The 22,081-nt window shown below is 44.7% G+C and overlaps 1 protein-coding gene across 1 annotated transcript in view; it reads left to right on the top strand.

Moving 5' to 3' along the window:
* The window catches only part of ATG4B (autophagy related 4B cysteine peptidase), a 52,846-nt gene extending 33,188 nt beyond the window's left edge, over positions 1-19,658 (top strand). The window contains 11 exon segments of the mRNA XM_030576627.1: positions 2,975-3,073; positions 4,224-4,325; positions 5,708-5,780; positions 6,642-6,721; positions 10,462-10,493; positions 10,495-10,659; positions 11,763-11,841; positions 12,385-12,530; positions 14,303-14,357; positions 15,766-15,861; positions 17,627-19,658. Of these exon segments, the coding sequence (XP_030432487.1) occupies positions 2,975-3,073; positions 4,224-4,325; positions 5,708-5,780; positions 6,642-6,721; positions 10,462-10,493; positions 10,495-10,659; positions 11,763-11,841; positions 12,385-12,530; positions 14,303-14,357; positions 15,766-15,861; positions 17,627-17,700 (1,001 nt within the window). The 3' untranslated portion in view covers positions 17,701-19,658.
* The last annotated feature ends 2,423 nt before the right edge of the window (positions 19,659-22,081 follow it).

Below are 22,081 nucleotides of genomic sequence, written 5' to 3'. Positions count from 1 at the left end.
TCCTTTTTATTTTTTAGATCATGCAAGATTTCACGGTTAATCCAAGGTGGTCTTTTGCCACAATTTCTATTTTTCCTACCCATCGGAATAGCTTGCTTTTGGGCCCTTAATAGTGTCCCTTTGAAAAACTGCCAACTCTCCATGTTGTGATAGGCATGTGTAGGATCCATGGGTCTTGAAAAATATATGTTGGGGGGTGGGTGTTGATCATTTTAGCTGTGGAGCTATGTCTGCAGATTTTGCATCTGTTCTGGTAGGTGATGGTGCTGCTTTGAGTTGGTATGTTTTGGTCTGTGGGGAGCTTGTTTCTGATGATGAGTTTGGGGGGTTGTTTGAATGCTGGAAGTAGGGGTTCAGGACAGGTCTTTCAAGAGGGATCCCCATTGAGTATGGATTGTAGTATGATGATATCCCATATGGGTTTCAGTATGGGGTGGTAGGTGATGAATAAGGGGGTTTATTTCTGTATTGAAGCAAGTTCTCTCCTGGGTATTTGGGTGGCCCATTCCATGATGCGATGTACTTCTCTGGTGGAATGTCCTTGTTTTGGTGAAGGCAGTTTTAAGTGTGTTAAGGTGTATATCCCGGACTTTCTCCTCAGAGCATATTCTGTGGTATCTGAGTGTCTGGCTGTAGATAACAGATTTCTTGGTGTATTAAGGGTGGTCATTAGATCTATGAAGGTAGGTGTGGTGGTCTGTAGGTTTCTTGTGTGGTTGTCTGCAGGATTCCATTGCTGAAGCTGGTTGTTATCCAGGAAGTTGATACTAATGTGGGAGTGTTCCAGAAAGAGTTTAATGGACGTGTAGTGGTTGTTGAAGTTGTGGTTTGGTGAGTTTGGTGAGTGATTTGAGGATGGTTTCTGTGAGTTCCAATATTCCTTAAGTAAGAGTGTTGTGGCCAGATATGATGGATACGTCTGGGTTCTCTTGTTTTGTGTATTCTTGGGAAGAATGTAGAAGGTCCCTGAGGTGGGTTTCTGGGGGGAGAAGTTGTAGAGTTTCTCTCGAAGTTGTTTTGGGAAGGATTTGATGATATCCCTAAGTTCCTGGGTAAATTGTGGCGTGTGGTTGTCTTTCAGTTCTTTATAGTAGGTGGTGGTGGAGAGTTGTCAGTTGGCCTTCTTGATGACATCACAGTTGAGGACTACCGTGGCTTGATCTGATGGCTTGTTCGTTATTTTGTGGTTAGATTTCATGGACTGTATGGATGTCCTCTTAGTGGAGAGATTATGGTGGATGTGATATTTAAGGATTTTGCAGTCAATTTTTTTCCCTGAAGCAATCAATGTAATGATCATGAGTGCAGTTTCATCTGCTCTGTGGCGCCCAATCAGATGGTTATTTTTTTTCTTATGATTGTTGGTGGGGATGTTGTCGTGAGTGATGTCAGCATTGTTGTGAAAATTCTTTGAGGCAGGAATGGCAGAAGAAGAGGACCTGACGAAGAGCTCTGCATGGCTTGAAAGTTCTTTCACCAACAGAAGTTGGTCCAATAAAAAAAAATTACCTCACCCACCTTGTGTCTTTGTTTCCCTGAATATCCGTTAACTTAAACTTCTACAGGCTTAATTTATGAACTTGACTAATGTTATCCCAGTTTACAGTAGACAGTAGCAAGACCACAGATTCAAACTTCCTCCTCTATTAGTGAAACAGCAGGGACCCCCAAAAAGGTACCTAGGGGAAGCACGAGATAAAGTGCCTGTGGCCCAACAAGCTTCCACAGCTCTTTAAATGTATGTTTCAACAGCGCTTTCACTCTTTATTCCATTCCCATCTGTGCACCTTTTTCTGTGCTGCTTCCATGCAAGCAATGACTTTCCAAGGAAGCCCCAAGATGTGCCCATGCTATGCTCAAGTAACCATTTGATCTTATTACTGCTGTAAACCTTGTTCTCACCCCATCTCCCTGCTACCCTCTCCATTGTTGGCTGCTCCCATCCATTGTGACATCTAAAATTTGATTGCAAATTTTTGAAGACAAGGGCAATGCATTTGTTCTGTACATCACCTAGCATCATCACATTTTGAGTCCTCTGTAAGTGACAGACCGCAAGCCTGGTTAAAGGAGAGCTCTGCTGACCAAATGGGATAAATTGATCTAACATATTGGCATGAGTCTGGGTTGTGACCTCTAGAGGATCTCCTCTTTGGCTTTTTTACTTTGTCTTCCTACACCCTAGATATAAAGTGACCAGAGAGAAGAGAAAATAGTTGCAAAAATTTCATGCTACCAGTGTATTAAGGAGCAGCTGAGTCTGTAAAACCAGCCCACTAGTTCTGGTCACTCTCAGCGTTCTATACTTTATCTTAACAGCTGGCTGTGCAATGGCCTCATCTGGGAGGGGAAGTGGCAGCTTTCTTTGAAGTTCTGCAATAGGATGTGCTTTTAAAGTCTTTTGGCTTTTAGCCTCTGCATACCAGTAACATGAACCAACAGCCTAATTACCCTTTGTCTTTTGGCTTATTTCTATATTCACTTGGGAACCTTGTCTAGCCATCAGCAGCTGTGGAGAGTCCTTGCCATGTTTTCATGGTGAAGTGCCTTAGCAGGTGTAGGATCTGGGTGAAGATTATGGCGAGAATAGTCCATAAAACGCCTTTAGCTGAAATAAATAAATAGGTTTCTGGTAGCTTGAGCTGGAGACTTGTTCACAGACCCATGCCTGAGGGCTGGTGTGATCCCATGTCTCATTCCCCAGTCTAAATTGCATATTTACTTGAAAGGCACCCCTGTCTTCTGTAAGTGCCTGGCTTTATTTTTCTTAAAAGTCTGGTGATAGGGTTTGCCTATCAAATCTGTATTTATTCCTCAGCATCGTCTGACAGATGAGTCTCTGTTGTCATAACACCCACCTTGCATACCTAGAGAGCTCCAAGTTCTCCCTCCCTCACCTGCCATTGTATTGCACTGTGACTAGACAGCTGGTCTAACCCTTACATTCTGTTCTGATTGTTTTTCTTGGCTACAGGAGGAACAGGCCCCACGTCTGATACCGGCTGGGGCTGCATGTTGAGGTGTGGTCAGATGATCTTCGCTCAGGCATTGGTCTGCCAGCACTTAGGCAGAGGTAAATCATTGCATTTTTAAGGGAGGTGTCCAGAGCCAGTCCAAATGATGGTGCACTTGTTAGGGCAACAAAAAGAGAGGGCACAACTTGAAATTGCTGTGGGAGCCATGTAAAGTTTCTCTAGATCTTCTCACCTGAAGAGCTAGATGATGAAGCAACCCCAATGGAAACATCCCAGTGAGTTTCACTAGCATCTCTTCCTTCCAAATAAGAATCAATAAATCTGTATGGACAATTGGCAAGGGCTGTGCTAGCCAGTAAAAAATCTTCTTGTAAATTCTTCTGCACCAATGGAGCAGCTTGCTTTCCATTGTACCAGTGGGTGTTTGGAGACAAGGTCATGTCATTTTGAGGTGGAAAACACCCTAGCATTTGGATTTATTGCTATGGCAGCCTGCGGATATTCTACTGACTGTTAGACCATGGTTTTGTTTGCTGAGCTTTTTTTTTAAATTACTGCAAACTCTTCCCCATCCCCCAAGATGAGCAGAATGCCATTTCATGTTTGACACCCCTGAAAGGGCTAGCTGAGAGAGCCCCAAACTTCCCAGGCTTACATGCCTGAAACATTTACGCTGGTTAAAATTGCTGTGCGATAAGCAGCTGTTAGTTTTATTTTTTAACTTTTTACTGAGATGCCTTCAGGTCTCTCCCTGAATCCCACCTTTCTAGAAGTGACACCTGTAGCCAGCTGACACTTTGTGATGGTCTTCTCTGTGGCTGCTGCTGCTGCTAAAGTTCTGTGGATTGGCAGGAGACGCCTTGTGGCACTGGCATCCTGTCCTTCCCAAACCAACTGTCCCACTTCTGCAAAGACATTCTGGGCACTAGAAATTCCAATGTTCTTTCACGCTTGCAGGATTTTAGGGGTGTTTGAGATTTTTCACATTGGTATTCCTTCTCCTTGGGAGCCAATGCATCCTGACAGAGAAGGGTCAATGCATGTTCTGGAATTGATTTTTACCATGTCTTCAATTCCCACCTCTGAAAAGACCCTTTTACTTGTGTTTAAATGTGGTCCTTTTTGGGGATCTTCACAGGTTCCTAGCAATAAGACTTCTGACTCATAGCTTTAAGGAAATCCTACTAAGCAGTGACATATGGAGAAGTATACTAGTATGTAACCTATTTTTTCTCCTGTATCTCTTAGATTGGAGGTGGGAAAAAGGGAAGAGGCAGACGGATAATTACTTCAACATACTTAATGCCTTCATTGACAAAAAAGACAGCTACTACTCCATCCACCAGATAGGTAAGAGGCAGTTGTCAATAAATAAATAGGTATATCTCATAGAACTGGAAGGGACCCTGAAAGGTCATCGAGTCCATTCCACTGTCTTCACTAGCAGGACCAAGTACTGATTTTTGCCCCAGATCCCTAAGTGGATTGAACTCACAACCCTAGGTTTATCAGGCCAATGCTCAAACCACTGAGCTGTCCCTCCCCCCCTAGATAGGAGTGTCCTGCCCTGGGTTTCCCTGAATGTTACAGAACAGCAACAGATTCTTCAGGTTTATTTTAGTAGCACAGCAACTTCAGAAGTAACTTACTTGTGAGAGATTGATGGTACAAATAATTTGCCAAGGGCTGTGGTAAAATGTGTTCAGATAAGCTTCTATGTGTGCTGCTGTGTATGAATGAAATCTATACAGCACTGCTTCCTATGTGGTGTTGCCTAAAACTAAGGTTATTGATTTTAAGGGTTGAAGGATTTGTGACATGAAAATCCTGTCAGCCTAATGCCAGTATCTTTATCTCCCTTGTACTTGCCCATCTCAAGACGGGGGAGAGAATATGATGACAGTCATGCCCACAGCAGCTACATAGGAATCTTGCAAGCAAGAAGATTGCATCAGGTGTGGAAATGAGTAGGAGGTGCTCATGAACTCCACAAAGATCCTGTCTGGGTGCAAGTGTTCTAAGGATGAAGGAAAAGCAAAGCAAAAATGGCAACGGGCATGTTTTTTGGGAAGAGCTAAGCACCTGCACTCCTAGTTAGACAGCAGGAACGGTGGCAGGAACAATCAGGCATCTTTTAAATAGAATTGCTTCTAAACAGCATCCTCTGAAGCATCTGCAGTTCTTAGCCTTTTTAGGAATTCCCTTTGTCTCATTCCTGAGCCCTGAATCGATCTTGCTTCCAGCAGAGTATGGCTGAGACTTCTTTTTGGAGCTTATTAATATGGTTTCTTAATTGACTTGGGAGGGCCGTTTTTATGGTCACATGAGGTGCTATGATCTCAACACACCCTAGGCAAGATGGCATGATCTGACTCCAAAGCATGTCTAAGGGCTTGTCTACACTTGCAATGCTACAGCGGTAGCGTTACAGTGTAGTCACTACCTATGATGACAGGGGTTCTCCTGTCAGTGTGAGGTAATCCACTTCCCGAGAGGCATTAGCTAAGTTGATGGAAGATTCTTCTGTGACATAGTGCTGTCAACACTGAGGATAGGTAGGTCAGTTTAACTGCATCACTCAAGGGTGTGGAATTTTCATACCCCTGGTAGATGTTGCTGGGTTCACCTAACCTTTTAGTGTAGCCGAGACCCAAGCTGTAGCTTTTCCTGTAAAATCCTTTTTGTAACTGATGGCGGCTGCTGACTAATTTGGTTGTGTCTACTTGGTGTAGCCCAGATGGGAGTTGGAGAGGGCAAATCGATAGGCCAGTGGTACGGACCAAACACAGTTGCACAAGTGCTCAAGTAAGTTCTGGGCTTTACCCTTTATTCCTTCTGTGCAATGCAATGAGGTAGTTTTTTTTACTTTTCAGTCAATCAAACAGCCCATCGCCCAAGTCTCTGGATGTAGTGTGCCGTATAAAAGCAATTGTGCTGAATAGTGTGGTGTCCCAACTAAATTGTCTCCCAACTCCCTGTGAAATCAATCCCAGTGGGGCAAAAACTTGAGAGAGGAGATGGACGTTACCCCTTGCTCCCAGGCTTGGTGGACCAAAAAGACAAGTGAACTCCAATTGAGGACAGTCCTCCAAGAATCTGTCTCTAGGCCCAGCAAGATATTGGGCTTGCTGCTGGAATCTCTGCTTGTGTTTAACATCTCTGAATCTGTGTTCACATCTGAGGACGGCCTTTGCAGACCTTGACGGCAGTGGCATTCCTTAAGAGTCAAGGACAGAGGTAGTCTCGCCATTTGAGTGACTAATGCAGTGGCAGAATAAAGCGTAAACCTTTATTTTTTAAATTATTTCCCACTGGGGCTTTATGGTGGTGAGCCCAGGGAGAGAGTTGCGTGGGAGTATGCTGTTATCTGCAGGAATTGGACATGATAATACTGCACTGTTGTTCAATCACCACTGTAGGTTAGAGGCATTTTCTCTCCCTACAGCATTTCCCTCACTGCTTTGACTGCCTAAGCTATGAATTCTTGCAGTGAATTCTACTGAGAGGAGGTAGGACTGGCACAAACTGTGAAAGCCAGTATCTTCTCTAGTTCAGTATCTTGTTTTATGAAAACTATAGGGGAAATAGTGAAAGTTCTTCTGTTAGAACCATACCTTTGCTTAGTGCCTTGTTAGTCCTCTATTTACTTCTCTCTCTTTCCTGTAGAAAACTTGCCACTTTTGATACATGGAGCTCATTGGCAGTGCACGTAGCCATGGACAACACTGTAGTGATGGAAGAAATCAGTAAGTATAACAGTTGGAGTCAAAGTTGTGTGCCCTGGCTGCAAGATGTATGGAAGGAACCAGAAGATCAATTGCAGTATAACACAATCAAACTTTTAGTAAATGCCATGTCCAAAACCGCGGCCAGGTGGGTTAGAACCAAAGAGTAGGCCTACACAGCAAAGAAAAACCCACGGCTAGCCTGTGCCAGCCAACTCGGGTGTGCAGGTCTTGGGGTGATGGACTGTTTCATTGCTGTGTAGACTTCTAGGCTTGGGCTAGAGTCCAGGCTCTAGGACACTGCAGGCGTGGGAGGGTCCCAGAGCTCGGGCCCAAGCCTGGAAGTCTACACAGCCTTACTGGAAACCTGGGAGGTTGTGCCTGCCCACTTCTAAAGGCCCCTCCCCCAGCCTAACAGGAGGGACCACTGGACCCAGGAACCAAATGAATACGGGGGACAACAAATGGAACGTGCTATGAGTAAATCACTTAAACCCAAAGCACTGTTAGGAAGTTTCAGTTTAAAGGAGACTGGGACATAAGGAGCACATGAGATCAAAGATAAAGAATTTTAGAACTATAATGGGAATGAAAGCACAGAATGGTTGCAAGTAGTTAAATCCAGGTAGTGATTTGTAATGCACAGAGCAAATAGCTGCAACTAAGAATGACAAGATTTTCAGACTGCTGGCAGGAAAGTCTTGGAGGAAAACCAAATAATGCTTCCAAGGGTATGGAATAAATACAAAAAGTTTTACAGGATGGCCAGATCAGTCCACTAACGCAATGATGGCAGGTGAAAAATAAATGGATTCAGATAGAATAATTACCTTAGAGAAGGGTCTGCAAATAGCCCAAACAAAAAGGCTGTACTGCCCAGTCATTCATATACCTAGTATGACACAAACAAGTGCCTCCAAATGTTTCCTTCCATAGAATCCTAAAATATCATGGTTGGAGGGGGACCTTAGGAGGTCATCTAGTCCAACCCCTGCTCAAAGCAGGACCACCACCTAACTAAATTATCCCAGCCAGGGCTTTTGTCAAGTCTGACCTTAAAAACCTCTAAGGAAGGAGATGCACCACCTTCCTAGGTAACCTATTCCAGGGCTTCACCACCCTTCTAATTAAAAAGATTTTCCTAATATCCAACTTAAACCTCCCCCACTGTAACTTGAGACCATTACTCCTTGTTCTATTATCTGGTACCACTGAGAATAGTGTAGATGCATCCTCTTTGGAACCCCCTTTCAGGTAGTTGAAAGCAGCGATCAAATCCCCCCTCATTCTTCTCTTCTGCAGACTAAACAATCCCAGTTCCCTCAGCCTTTCCTCATAAGTCATGTGCTCCAGCCCCCTAATCATTTTTGTTGCCCTCTACTGGACTCTTTTTTTCCCAATTTTTCCCCATCCTTCTTGTAGAGTGGGGCCCAAAACTGGACACAGTATTCCAGATGAGGCCTCACCAATGTCGAATAGAGGGGAATGATCATGTCCCTCCTACTTATACAACCCAAAATGCCGTTAGCCTTTTTGGCAATAAAGGCACACTGTTGACTCCTATCCAGCTTCTCATCCACTGTAACCCCTAGGTCCTTTTCTGCAGAACTGCTGTCTAGCCACTCGGTCCCTATTCTGTAACAGTGTATGGGATTCTTCCATCCCAAGTGCAGGACTCTGCACTTGTCCTTGTTGAACCTCCATCAGATTTCTTTTGGCCCAATCCTCTAATTTGTTCAGGTGTCCCTCTGTATCCTATCCTTACTACTTCTCCCAGTTTAGTGTCATCTGCAAACTTGCTGAGAGTGCAGTCCACGCCATCCTCCAGATCATTAATGAAGATACTGAACAAAACTGACTCCAGGACAAAACCCTTGGGGCACTCCGCTTGATACTGGCTGCCAGCTAGACATTTATGCATTGTGAATGCTTTGTGTCCTTATAGCACCTTCTCTTGGTCAAGTTGGGATATAGGTCTGGGAAACAAGTGCCCTGCTTAAACTGCAGATGCCCGCAAGTACTACAATGTTGTGCCATACATGGCTGCAGCTTCTTGTTTGGGCTATCTTTCTGTTTGCTTTACATTTGTTAATCTGATCACTTTACTATAAATAACACCACAGTGTTCTAAGGTGCGGTAGACTTAGCAAGTGAGGCAGTAAGGCCTAGAGAAGTGTTATTGGGGTAGGGGTCAGAAACTCCCATGTAATGGGAAATCTGTTTGTCACTGAGTTGCTGCTGGCTAAACATTCTGCCTCAGTTTCCCCATCTGTAAAATGGGGATACTCGGTGCTTACTAACGGTGTGCTGTGAGGATTAGTATTTGTACAATACTCTAAATAGACAGCTGTTGTGCTAAGTGTCACTGTTACATTTCAAGGTGGCTTTGTGTTTTAAGGTGCCTCCCAATTATGTTTTCCCTCCTCCACTCCCCTAGGGCTCTTAAAGTAGCTTCTGAATGATCCCTGATTCACAGCATGCATTGTGTGATAGTATCCCTCACATTACCCTCCTAGGCAGACTCCACTTGTCAATATCCTCACTGGTATGGTGCAAGCTGGGAGGTCTCATGGAGGTGGAAAATTTGGATTGCTTGGAAGCTATTTTGTGGAACAGACAACCGAACAAAAGGTATTAGCACTGAAAGCTTTCTTGAACTACCCTAATCGTAGTCAACTCTTCTGCTTGTAAAGACCACTGTATGGTTGTCAGAGCTGATGCAGATGTGTTTTGTCTTAAGGGATCTTAGTTAACTGAGGTTCCAGAATTTTCTGAACACTCCAACTTTGGATACCCCTGGACTTGTCTCTTGGACTCCTTTCATCTGGCCTGCCTGACCCTTGGCAAGAATACTTGCCAGAAATCTTGTGTTGTCTGTCTTTGAAGACTAAGTACCTGAAGGGTCCCCGTAAGATTTTAGTGTGGCTATTTAGTGCTCCGTTTGTATCTTATTAAGATGAAGACCTCCTGTGTTCAGCCCCAGTGTCCTGACCAAATTACAACTCAAGCACTTACATTCCTTTACCTAAATTCTCCCTGTGATTTCAGTTGCATAGTAGTTTTGTCTCTCCTCACAAGTGTACTGTTTAATCTTGCTGGCACAGGGCAGTTGCTGGTTCTTGCATTGCTGCTGTAAAGATGGCTGCTTTTTAGTGGTGTCCCAAGTGATCCCTGTGGGTATGTCTACATAGCAATAAAACACCTGCTTGGGCTCAGACTGTGGGACTCTAAAATTGCAATGTAGGTGTTTGGGCTCGGACTGGAGTCACGGCTTTGGAACCCTCCCCCCTCATGGGGTCCCAGATCCCTGGCTCCAGCCTGAGTCTGAATATCTGCACTGCAGTTGTATAGCCCTGACCCCGAGCCCCGCAAGCCCAAGTCAGCTGACACAGGCCAGTCACAAGTGTTTTATTGATGTGTAGACATACCATGAGTGTTCTAAGTGCTTTGGTGTAAAAGGCTTGATGTACAGTATTTCTAAAACAAAGTTACATCAATGTGAACTTTACCAGAGGGTTCTGGAGAGAATATATAACTCAAGCAAAGTGCTTGCTCTTTAAACCAGCTGCTTATTTAAGTGTCATGTAGCTCTGAGAAATTAGATGGCAGTTTCTGTTGAGCACTGAGGTGGCAGCGGGGTTGGAGGGGAAGAGTTAGGGGAGAAGTATTCAAGGACTATAAGCTGTTTGATGCTTTTCCTGAAACCATTTCTGCTTGTGTGTGTGTGTGTGTCTGTCTGTCTGTCTGCTCCTTTTCTGTAGGAAGGTTGTGCAAGTCCAATTTCTTGTGTGCTGGGGGCTGCAGCGTTCCCTGCTGCGGAGTCAGACCTGCTCTATAATGGGTTCCCGGATGGAGCAGAGGTTACAGATAGGTTGTCGCAATGGAAACCATTGGTGCTGCTGATACCTCTTCGCCTTGGACTCACAGATATCAATGAAGCTTATATTGAAACACTAAAGGTAGGGGAATTAGTGCTGTTTGGCATGGCCATGGGCGAGCTGACTTTCCGGTGTTTTACTGCCAAGAGCCAAGGAATAAGTCTTGGTTAGGTCAGGTGTAAAACTGGTTCTGGGGCAAAATGTTCATAAGTGCCCAAGTTCCAGCTGCAAGAGAGACATTGGTGTTTAGGTGCCTAAGTCTCCTTGACAGTCAATGGGACTTAAAAGCCAAAGTGGTTAAGTCACTCTTGAAAATGAGATTGAGGTGCTTCTGAGAATTTTACCCATGGTTTAATATCAGTCCCTACTTGTCTGTACCCAGTCCAAGCCACCAGAGCATTCAAGATGACTGCCAGTCTGCTTGCCAGCAGCCTGAGCTTTAAGTGCTGTGTGCTGCAAGTCCACATCTAGCTATGGTATCAGAGCTTTGTGTGCTGTGAGCAGAACTCTGGGGTTCCAGACCAGCCTTTGGAGCAGCCGAGACTGGCAGAGATCAGGTTCTGAGGGGCACATGTTGACTTTGTGAAGAAGGTTGCACAGTTTCTTGCTCTAATAGTGGTGTCAGTCCCTCAGCCGTGTTAGTATGGGCACTCTGATTCACTGAATTGGCTTGGATTCAGCAACGTGGATGCTAAATTCTCTCATCCATTTCCCAAGAACATTCAGAACAACGTAATTCCCTTGGGAGTGCTATTGCAGATCCATTGACAAAAGATTTAGGAGTAAATCCTGACACTACTGAAGTCAATGCGAGTTTAATCATTGACTGAGTGGAGCTGGGTTTTACTCAGTTGCTTGTTGAATTTGTGACCATAGTGCAGATTGCACCATGCAGTGTCTGGAGTCTCATCTCTTCTTCCTCCTCTTGCCTCTTTTCTTCTTGGTCTACTTCTCCCCAGGGCTCTAAGGCTTCTCTGAGCCTCTTTCCCTTAAGGCTCCATGTTGCAGCATCCTTCCCTCCTGGCAGAGACCTTCTACCATAAACCGTTGCTTCTGCTGCTGGGCTTGCTCATGTTCAGACGCCCAGCATGTGCCACTATCAGTGACTCTTTGAGTTTGATTTCTGATCACTTGCTCTAGTTGCTGTTGCCTGCCATCTGCCCATGTTCTGTCTTGCTTTCCAGCACTGCTTCATGATGCCTCAGTCCCTGGGAGTGATTGGAGGGAAACCCAACAGTGCTCATTACTTCATTGGCTATGTAGGTGAGTGACTAACCAGCCTAGCTTTGTGCCATGTTAGGGAGGTGTCCAGTATGTCTTGAGATGTCTGCCCACAGATAGGGAAGTGACTGCGGAGCAGTGCAGCCCTCCCCCAACTCGCCCTTACCTTCCCCAGAGTGGTGTTCCCTGTTTACTTGAGAATAGCTTGAGGGTACTATGAGACGAGCCTCGTGAGCGAGGATCCAGGGTGACTGCAGCCATGGGTATAGACTCCCTTAGACAAACCCTAAAGTGCTATTCCTTGTGGAACATTCCTCACATAGAATTAAATTGCAGCAGATGGGTCTGTCTGACCTTGTCCTAGATCCAGAGCTGCCTTCCCTTCATGGGGTTGTATAATTTGTTTACCCTCTTCTCCCTCTTTTCCTTTGTGAGCACCTGTATATTTTCCTCTTCCTTCTGTTTTCCAAATCATGAACCAATTATGACGGGACAAAGGATGCGTTAGTGACCTTTATCCACTTACTCGCTCACAGGGTGCTCATCTGGTGTGACATACTCTGTTAATTTCTCCTGTTTGTCCAGGTGAGGAGCTAATTTACTTGGACCCCCACACTACACAGCCTGCAATGGAACCCAGTGACAATGGCTGTATCCCTGATGAGAGCTTCCACTGCCAGCACCCCCCGTGCCGAATGAGCATTGCTGAACTTGACCCATCCATCGCAGTGGTGTGTATCTGTTACTTGTTTCTGTTGCAGCTGTTGAGAGATTGACCCTGTCTTTGCAGTCATGCCACTGTAGCAGTTGGAACCGTCTTTTTCAGCTTTCCCTTCTTTTCTGACTGTTTCCTCTCCCTACAAGTCTGCTGATGAAGATGCTATTTACTTGCCAGTCCTATTGGCAAACTCTTCCATACCCTGACTTAAGTTAAAATTTTGGTCAAAAATAACTCTTCTGCATGAAACAATTCAGTAGAGGGGAAAACCCCCTTACACTGCTGCATCTACACAGTGACTAATTGCTAAGGGTCTGTCATGCAGTGTGGCAAGTGCTGCAGGCAACTCTGAAATAAAGTGAATGCACTGACCTATGGAGATTATAGCAGCCCCAGGGTATAGTGAAGGGTACCTGGAGAGAAGTTGCCTCTTCTGTATCCCTAACTTTATCTTCATGCAGTTGTACATTCAATTGCCTTTCTGACAGCAGCCTGATAACTGATTCTGCCATCTCTGAATTGCAGTCTGGATTTGCATCCTGCCTTGTGGTGAAGTAGCTGATCCAAGCGTAGGCACTGGCTTCGTGGGTGCTCCAGGGCTGGCTCACCCACTGGGGGGAATAATGGTGGGTGCTGAGCACCTACCGGCATCTCCTCCCCCTCCCTCCAGTGCCTCCTGCCTGCCAGCTGCCTCACCAATCAGCAGTTTTCCCTCTTTCCCAGCGCTTCCTGCTGCTGTGGATCAGCTATTCCATGGCATGCAGGAAGCACTGGTGGGAGGGACAGGAGCAATGGCGGGGCATGCTCGGGGGAGGGAAGAGGCGGGGTGGAGCATGAATGGGAAAAGGTGGCGTGAGAGTGGGGGCTTGTGGGAAGGGGCAGGAAGAGGTGGGGTGAGGGTGGAGGCTTGGGGGAAAGGGTGGAGTGGGGCAGGGCCTGGGGCAGAGCCATTAGAAAGTCAGCACCTCTGGACCCAAGTACAATTGTAACACTGTGTTCTCAGGTAAATGTGAAATGTCTGAACTGTGTGTCCAGTTGGGCTGGCTGTGTCCCCATGTCGCTTCCATCATAGAATATCAGGGTTGGAAGGGACCTCAGGAGGTCATCTAGTCCAACCCCCTGTTCAAAGCAGGACCAATACCAACTAAATCATCCCAGCCAGGGCTTTGTCAAGCCTGATCTTAAAAACCTCTAAGGATGGAGATTCCACCACCTCCCTAGGTAACCCATTCCAGTGCTTCACTACCCTCCTAGTGAAATAGTTTTTCCTAATATCCAACCTAGACCTCCTCACTGCAGCTTGAGAGCCATTAATCCTTGTTCGTCATCTTGCACCACTGAGAACAGCCGAGCTCCATCTCTTTGGAACCCCCTTTTCAGGTAGTTGAAAAGCAGCTATCAAATCCCCCTCACTCCTCTCTTCTGCAGACTAAATAGCCCAGTTCCCTCAGCCGCTCTTGTAAGTCATGTGCCCCAGCTGAGACCATAGTCAGTGTTTTCAGCATTGGAAGAGACTGGCCTGAGTAAGTCCATGAGAAGTAGCCAGAGTTTTGCTACCATCTGAATTACAGTTTAAAGCCAGGTGACTAGAAATACCAAAAACATTCTCAAATTTTTGGCTTTGTCACTACATGAAAGCAGAAACATTTTTATTGGCATAGCCAATGTTCAGAATGTATATTTCATATAACTGCTTGGCATTACTCTGTGAGGCTTTGATAGACAGTATCCACACTTTTTGGTTTTATTCTAAGATAATAAAGATTGTACAAACTTTCTTTTCAGGGCTTTTTCTGCAACACAGAGGAAGACTTTAATAACTGGTGCCAGCAAATCAAAAGGTTTGTGTTCAGCCATGTCACTGGTAAAGGGCATGGGTCTACATTATTTTCCAACTTCTGCAAATGCATCCAGCACACTCTGCAGGGTGAATTATAGATATCAGGGTTGGAAGGGACCTCAGGAGGTCATCTATTCCAACCCCCTGCTCAAAGCAGGACCAATCCCCGGACAGATTTTTGCCCCAGATCTGTAGATGGCCACCTCAAGGATTGAACTCTCAATGCTGGGTTTAGCAGGCCAATGCTCAACCACTGAGCTATCCTCCCCACCACTTTTAAAGAGTAAACAGCTAGTTGGTAATTAAAACCAAGAAGAACTCAGCCCCCCACGTTTAACTTGCAAATAGAAATGCAAATACCTGAGAGATGATCTTTTATGCCTTGCCTTGAAGGTCAGCAGATTGACTGGTGTGGGGGGGACTAGCTCAATTATGGTCTCTAGAGCACCTTACAGCCATTAATGTGTGAAGCTCTTCAAGCTGAAAATAAGAAGTTATCACTTAGCAAAAAATTATAATCGCTTTTAGAAAAATTAGACAGGTCTGTGAGTGAGATTCGTGTCTTGTCTGGTGGTCACAGGAAGTCTGCCAGAGACTGGGGAAGATCCCGGGTCTTCTCAGCCCTGCAGCAGCAGTTTAACAAAGTAGCAATGAGAAAAGGAATCGAGTGCACAACCTTCTGAAATTGCATAGGAATTTGGATGAGCAAAATAGATTACCCAGCTCGGAAACTGTCGGACAATGAGGCTAACATCTTGCTAAAACAGGGCACTGTGGGATGTCTGTGGAACACAAGGAACACTCTTGGTTTATTCCGTGGAAATATGTGGGAAGCGGGGTGGATGGGAGGTCAGGTCCATATAGTAAGCCAGTCCTATCCTTGCCTAATTTGAGTTTGGTGGCTTTAACAGTCCCCAGATGGTAGAGATACAGTTAAGCCGTGGTTTGTTTAGGTTGGGGCTTAGAAGCTGAACTCTCAGAACTAATAACTCATTTAGCTTGAACAAATATAACAGCTCCCTGATGATGTATTGAGTATTCCCAAGGCTAGCCCTGCTGTTTGCCTCAGATGCTGGGAGGCTCTGGTTACCCTTCTTGGTGCTTGTGTGTATTTGGTGCTCCTACTGTGCTGTACTGCTCTGCCAGGACCTTTCCTTACCAACTGGGAGGAGAGCCAAAGGCATTATGGATCCTTTTTGCCATCCCTTGCTGTCTAGTGATAGAAACCAGCTAGCTGACTGCTCCCTTCCAGAAAAGGCAGGGGTTTAAAGGTAGAGAAGAGGACATATTAGTCAGTTTTTCTGTCAGATTCTTCACCTTTCTTCTGGCTCCTGAGTGAAGAGGCTGTCACTATTACCCTTGATTGGAGGCATATTTGTGCTAACAGGCTGGCTCTGTGTCGCTCCACAGCTGTCCCTGCTAAGAGGCGCTCTGCCAATGTTTGAACTGGTAGAACATCAGCCTTCACACTTTTCCAGCCCCGATGTTCTGAATCTCACACCAGGTAAGGCCCAGCCATCTGGAATATCTGTGGACAAACATCTCTGTAGTTACCAGGAACTGGATGTGTCCTGTCATTTATACCATGTGCTCTTATCTCTTTCTCCTGCTGTGACACTCAGTTCTATCACTTGCCTTTCTCACCGTCTCCCTTATCTCTCACTCTATCCATTCCTCTAAGAAAGCTTTTTCTTAATCCTTCTTGGTTCAAATTTTCCTTAGGCCATGGCTACACTCACACCTTACAGCGCTGCAACTTTCGTGCTCAGGGGTGTGAAAAAACACCCCCCCTGAGCGCTGCAAGATACAGCGCTGTAAAGCGTCCGTGTAATCAGAGCGGCAGGGAGAGCTCTCTCCCAGCGCTGCTGCTCTGACTACACTCACACTTCAAAGTGCTGCCGCGGCAGCACTTTGAAATTCCAAATGTAGCCATACCCTTATTTCCCATCTCTTGTTCTCCCTAAAAATTGTGGCATGGGCTGCTCACCTTCAGTTCTCCCTCCCCTTACCAATCCATTATCTTTTTCTGCTCATCTTATTGCTATGGCCCTCATTAGAATTACTGATGTTTGTGATTAATTCAGTCTCACTTTGGTCTTACTGCAGTCATTGTCCTTGAGATATTGGCTGCTTTTTCCCTTATTGCCTCAGTTGAGAGTACTTCCCCTTGGGTGTTTTATGTATAGATACATCCATGCTCCTGGTGCATATGGGCCCTCAATCTAGTTGGGACACTGGAAAGCAGGAACCATTGGGCTTTTGCATGTGCTCCCTCATCCAACCGAATGAGCCCCAACTCGGAGCCCCACCAATTCTTAGCTGACTAGTCTTCTCTGTTCCTGCTGTGCAGTCAGCATTTCACTAGCTGTTGGTTACTCTGGTAAAACCTAAAACACACATTCTTGTTGCTTTAGCTAGTGTTGGTCTCTGCTAGGTCCACTTCTTTCCCCTCTCTGAGTCTTCCTCTATGGTCAGCTCCAAATTTGGAGGGTTCAGTTGGCATGCCTGCTGTAATGGTAAAACTATCATAGACCAACACACACTGCCTTCAGTGCTGCTGGGCTGGGCATTCACCAATGCCTGCTCCATCGGTGTGGCCTGCACTCTTCAAATCAGTAGGAAACATGACTCTGCACCAGTGTCAGCTCCCTGCTAGAGCTGGCCTCAGCAGAGTCAGTAACATCTGGGTTGTGGTGTTGCCATTTCCTAGTGTTCTGGATCAAAGGCATTAATAGAAGGAAATGTGTCACACCCCAACACGAGTTGAAGGAACGTCTCCTAATACTAGCAACAGAGGATTGAGTATGGTCTATATAAAGCCTCAAGACATCACTGGTCCACTCTTTCCAAAGATATAGTTGAACCAAGCCTCTCTTTAATCAGAATTCTCTCTATATAGCATACAGCATATATATTTATGGGTCTATAGAGTCTGTGCATTTGACACTTCTACATACAGCCACCAGACATTAGAACACAAGATTGTGCCACATTAAGCTGTGACACAAACTATCCAGTGCTGAGGAACATAACATTTAGGGTTAGCTGATATATTCTGTGCCACACATAGTGTAGGTGTAATGTGGATTGTCCATTGTTACTTGCTATTAAAGCATGCTCTGTCCTCTTCTCTCCCTCCCCCCAAATCCCTCAGCCAATCATGGCCCCCCTCTTCCTCTCATACAGCTTGGGCTGGTGTGCGGCTTTGGTGTAAATGTTTTAAGGAATAGGCACATTAAACAGAGGTGGTTTTATCTCTTGTCTTTCAGACTCTTCTGATGCAGACAGGTTAGAAAGATTCTTTGACTCGGAGGATGAAGACTTTGAAATCTTATCTCTTTGAAAATAGACAGGAAACTGACTGCACGTCTATGTTGTGTGTGGGGCGTGGGTGGGGGGAAGAAGAAGTTCATTTGAGCACCTGGGCCCTTCCTGGTTTTCATAGGTGCTTGCTGACCTCCCTGCCTCCCATCCATCCAAGCATTCTGTGCAGTCTCAAGCACAGAGTGCACTGTCTGCATTGGGATCAAGAAACAAGTCGTCATTAAGGCTTCAGTGACCAGAGTCAGGATTTCTCACCACAAAACATGTGCAAGAAGTGGATGCAGTGGTGCCTAGGAGTTCAAAGTTTTGGTTGGTTTGTTTGCAGCAGCAGCTCAGCTGCCCATACAATAGTAACAGCAGAAATCCCACATGGAGCTAATCTCTTATGAGTACTTCCCACTGATATTTAATCAGAGCTATCCCTCTTTTGGGGGGGGCAAAAGCTATACTGTTGCTAGTTCCTTCCACAGCTTTCCTGCTTATGGCTGACTTGGGCAGACTTAGATTTATGGAAAGCAATGTAAATTATTACCAGGCCTGTCCCATATGGAGTCTCCAGCACAGCAGTATGTGAGCTAGTCACCTAGATGGTCACATTTTCCATTGTAATAGGCCACGCGCTGCTGCTCATGCTTAATAATAGTTGCAGTGCTTTCTCACACACAGTGCTGCCTGCTCTTATAAAGGGCAGCAACCTTCTCTCAGAGGTGAAGCACTTCCTCTCTGGACATTACCCTGAGGTTTTCCACAAGGTCTGAAGATGACAACCACAAGGGGAGGAGAAACCTAGTTTAAATAAAAGGAGGAAGGAAGAAAATATGTACGTGAGGGCCATAGTCTCACTGGCTGAGTCACTGAAACACCAGGGCTCTCAAAAGATGGATTGACAAATACAGCAGTGAGGTGTCTTCATTAAAGTGTATGTTAAGAGAGCTAAACAGTCCTGTGAGAGGTTTTTAAATCTTAAGAGCCTGATATTTCTTTTAGTTAAAATGGTGGAGGGAGGGGGAGAGGTGCTGAGGCAGAACAGGAAGACTGAGAATCTGCCATTTCCTTTCTCATACCTAAACCCTCTTTTGACTCCATAGGCTCCTGATGTTGGTATGTAAGGTTTCACCTTTGTGAATTAGTCCTTAACCCAACAGTTTTTGGTGATACAAAGCATCTTGTGTAGCACCATTCCTCCTGGGTTGACTGAATAGTTCCAGCTACTGCTCCTATTGACTCTGTGCTTTCAAAATGATGTACAAGGGGGCTTGAAATTTAATTGGACATAGAATATATTTGTTGGCTGATAGGTACCATTTCATATGCTATTCTGCAGCTTCCCTCTATGATCCTTCTAGCACAGTGTGGCAAATGCATACTGTAGAAGCTAGGCCAGAGAAACTCATTTTAAGTGATCTGAAGATGTCAGGAAAAAAAAATGGTTGCCTAGAAAAGTTGATAGTTCAACATCAAACACAATTATACTGGAAACCTTGGAGTTATTAAAGTAACTTTACATGAACTTGCCTGGGGCCCATAATATCTATATTTAGTAAAAACAGATGCATAGGAGAACTGTGTCCTGGTGTGAGCCACCACAGAAGCTACTGAAGTCTTCTCCTTTCTCCAGGGCTTCTGCAGATGGCAAATCCATGTTTGCAATGCATTTTCCTGCATTTGGGAACAGTACTTGTCAGCTGATGCTTTTGTGCCCAGAAGGTGCATAAACTGGCCATAAATGCTCTCCTCCATGACAAGGCTGACTGGCATATTATCTACCCGTAATCTCCCAGAGAGCCAGAGATTTTAACTCTTGAGCCATGATGCTTCTGTCACTAAATTACTTGCTGCTTTCTCTCTGCTGCTGTTCCTCCTCATCTCTTGCATTAATTTTAAGGGAGGAGGGGAGATAGTGGACGAAGTGGGGCTGTGCTCCATTCATCAACTGCTTTCAATTTGTATCTGAATAAACAAACTTAAAATCTTTGAGTTTTTTAGTACTTCTTTCTTAGGAGCAACCCATGCTGTTAGGGATGGCAGCTGTGTATTTTACCCCTTACTCCTTGTCCAGAGATGCTTATGCCATAGTATGAAAAATCATCTTGAAGCAGTTCTAAGGCATCTAGTTTTAACCAGGCTTTGAGTGGCAAAGGACTGGGCCAACCTGTTAAGAGAACTGAGAGGGTGCAAAGGATGTCTGATAGTCCACAGTAGATGCCTGAAACTGTAGCTAGGCCTAACTAAGCTAAGCTGCCATGCCTCAATGTAGTTGAGTCCTGGACCAGTTGGCATGAATCCTTCTGTCAGGCTCAAGATAACTGAACCATTTCCTGTATGCTTGCTTGGGAAGGTTATTTTTGGTTTGATGTTTTTTTTTTTTTTTAAAGGAGTGGGGTGGAAGAGACAGGAGAACACTAGTGCACTCTTTTCAACCTCAGGAGTCACCTTCCCTTACTGCAGTGCTAATGCCAGTCTCTTTGCCTCCCTGTTATTGCAAGCTCCTGTATGAATATAGTGCCTAGTCCTGGACAGCTAGAGCTTCTTAAACAGAAACAAGTTGGTGAAAAATTCACCATCCTCCAGTAAATTTTAAGGCAGATAATTAACATGGGAAAGATAAAAGCATCCAGTGTAAGGACAAAATAATGACCAATTTATGTGCTTTTAAACTGCTCCAACACATGCATTGCTTTCCTAAACGCCTGGCACTATGCTTATTTGCAGTACCAACAGCAAAGCTAGACTGCTCTCAGCTACAGTCAGGATCCCATGTGCGCTAGCTACAGAACTGTGTTCTAGAATGTTTTCATTTATAAAAATTAGGTTGCTAGCCCTCATGCCTACAAAGTAACTTTAAAAATATGAAGTGTCAAAACTAGTCAAATGTGAAGTGTCCCATTTATCTCTCTGGGTATTTAACTTTGAAGCCTAAAGATGACAATATCAGCACTTGACTATTTTACTGCTAATGATGGTAGAGCTGCTCTTCCCTTTAAAAGGGATCCCTGTCAGCATCTGAATCCTTTAATCTGTTGTGACAAGGAATCTGGTTATGAGAGTAAGGGATATGAAATTTTTTTCAGCTAGGTTTGTGTAGAGTCAGGCTGAGGAAGTACTGCTCCTATTTTGCAGACAGGAAACGAAGGTAGAGAACAATAAAGTAACATGCCTGAGGTCACATTATGTTTGCAGAAGAGCTGGGACCCTAGGTCTCTGCTTCCCAGTCCTGTACCTCAGCCACATAGGCCCTCCTTTCTCAACAAACTTTACGGTAAAAATAAGTCTACTGTAGCAGTTACTCTCAATAATGACACATAGCTAAATTAAAATCTGTTTGACAGTTATCAAAAGGAGAAGTCTGCAATAGCCTCATACTTAAAGAAACTGTTCCAGTAAAACAGTTTAGCCAATTTCTTTCCATCATATTGGATCTTGTCAGCATAGCCTCATCTAAACTTTAGAACTCCATAACTGAATTTCTGCATCTGCTGGGCCAAGGAGTTCAACCCTAATTTCCAGCTAGCAGAAGGAAAATCTTTAGTGCCAGACATAACTAAGAGCTACAGCGCTGACCTCTTGTCAAATGAGCTGAGCTGTTTCCAAGGTATATTAAACTAGTGTTCAACCTATCAAAAAGCCAACAATTGTCTAATAGAAATGCAGCATAAAATATAAACTGCTGATTGACAGATTTTTTTTGAAAGTGACCCATAGATACAGAAACTAAAACCCTGCCAACATTTTAATTTTACATCCAATCAAGCCTCCTGTTTGATGTAAGAACACAGACAACGTTATTCTAGAAATATCACCATGAAATCTGGTTTTAGCCAGGAAGAAGTGAGAGAGTCAGGTAAGACTACAGTCCCTGGCAGGTGTGACATGGTGGGTTATGCTGGGACATAACCCACAAAACAACGTCCAGTAACTGGACATCAGGATCCATAAAACAAGAAAGCCTAACTTTAAGCTGCCGACACATTATCCTGGCTTTGGGGAACTCAACTCAATTTAAAGATAATTACAGTTTCAGTGTGCAGACCAGTCCCATACTATATATACACTTTCAAACCAGTCCCATACTATAGCAACCTATCTAGCCAAGGTTCTTACTGGCACACTCATCTGAGCACCTCACAATCTCAAATGTATTTATCCTCACAACAACCCTATGAGATAGTACCCCCCTATCACTCCTATTTTATAGCTGGGGAACTGAGGCCTAGAGACACTAATTGACCTGGTCCCAATGAAAGTCTATAGCAGAGCAGGAAATTGAACCTACGTGTCCCACATCCCAGGCTGGTGTTTGAAACACTGGATCACCTTTCATTTAAGAAAGTGTATAGCCTTGGGTTGATACTTTTCCAAAAGTGATTTCAAACCAGTTTACTTAAGTAAATGTTGCTGTC

This window comes from Gopherus evgoodei, chromosome 9, assembly GCF_007399415.2.
Source record: "Gopherus evgoodei ecotype Sinaloan lineage chromosome 9, rGopEvg1_v1.p, whole genome shotgun sequence".
In the NCBI taxonomy this organism is placed as follows: domain Eukaryota; kingdom Metazoa; phylum Chordata; order Testudines; family Testudinidae; genus Gopherus; species Gopherus evgoodei.
The sequence above is the reverse complement of the archived record's forward strand: the minus strand, read 5'-3'. Positions and strand labels throughout refer to the sequence as shown.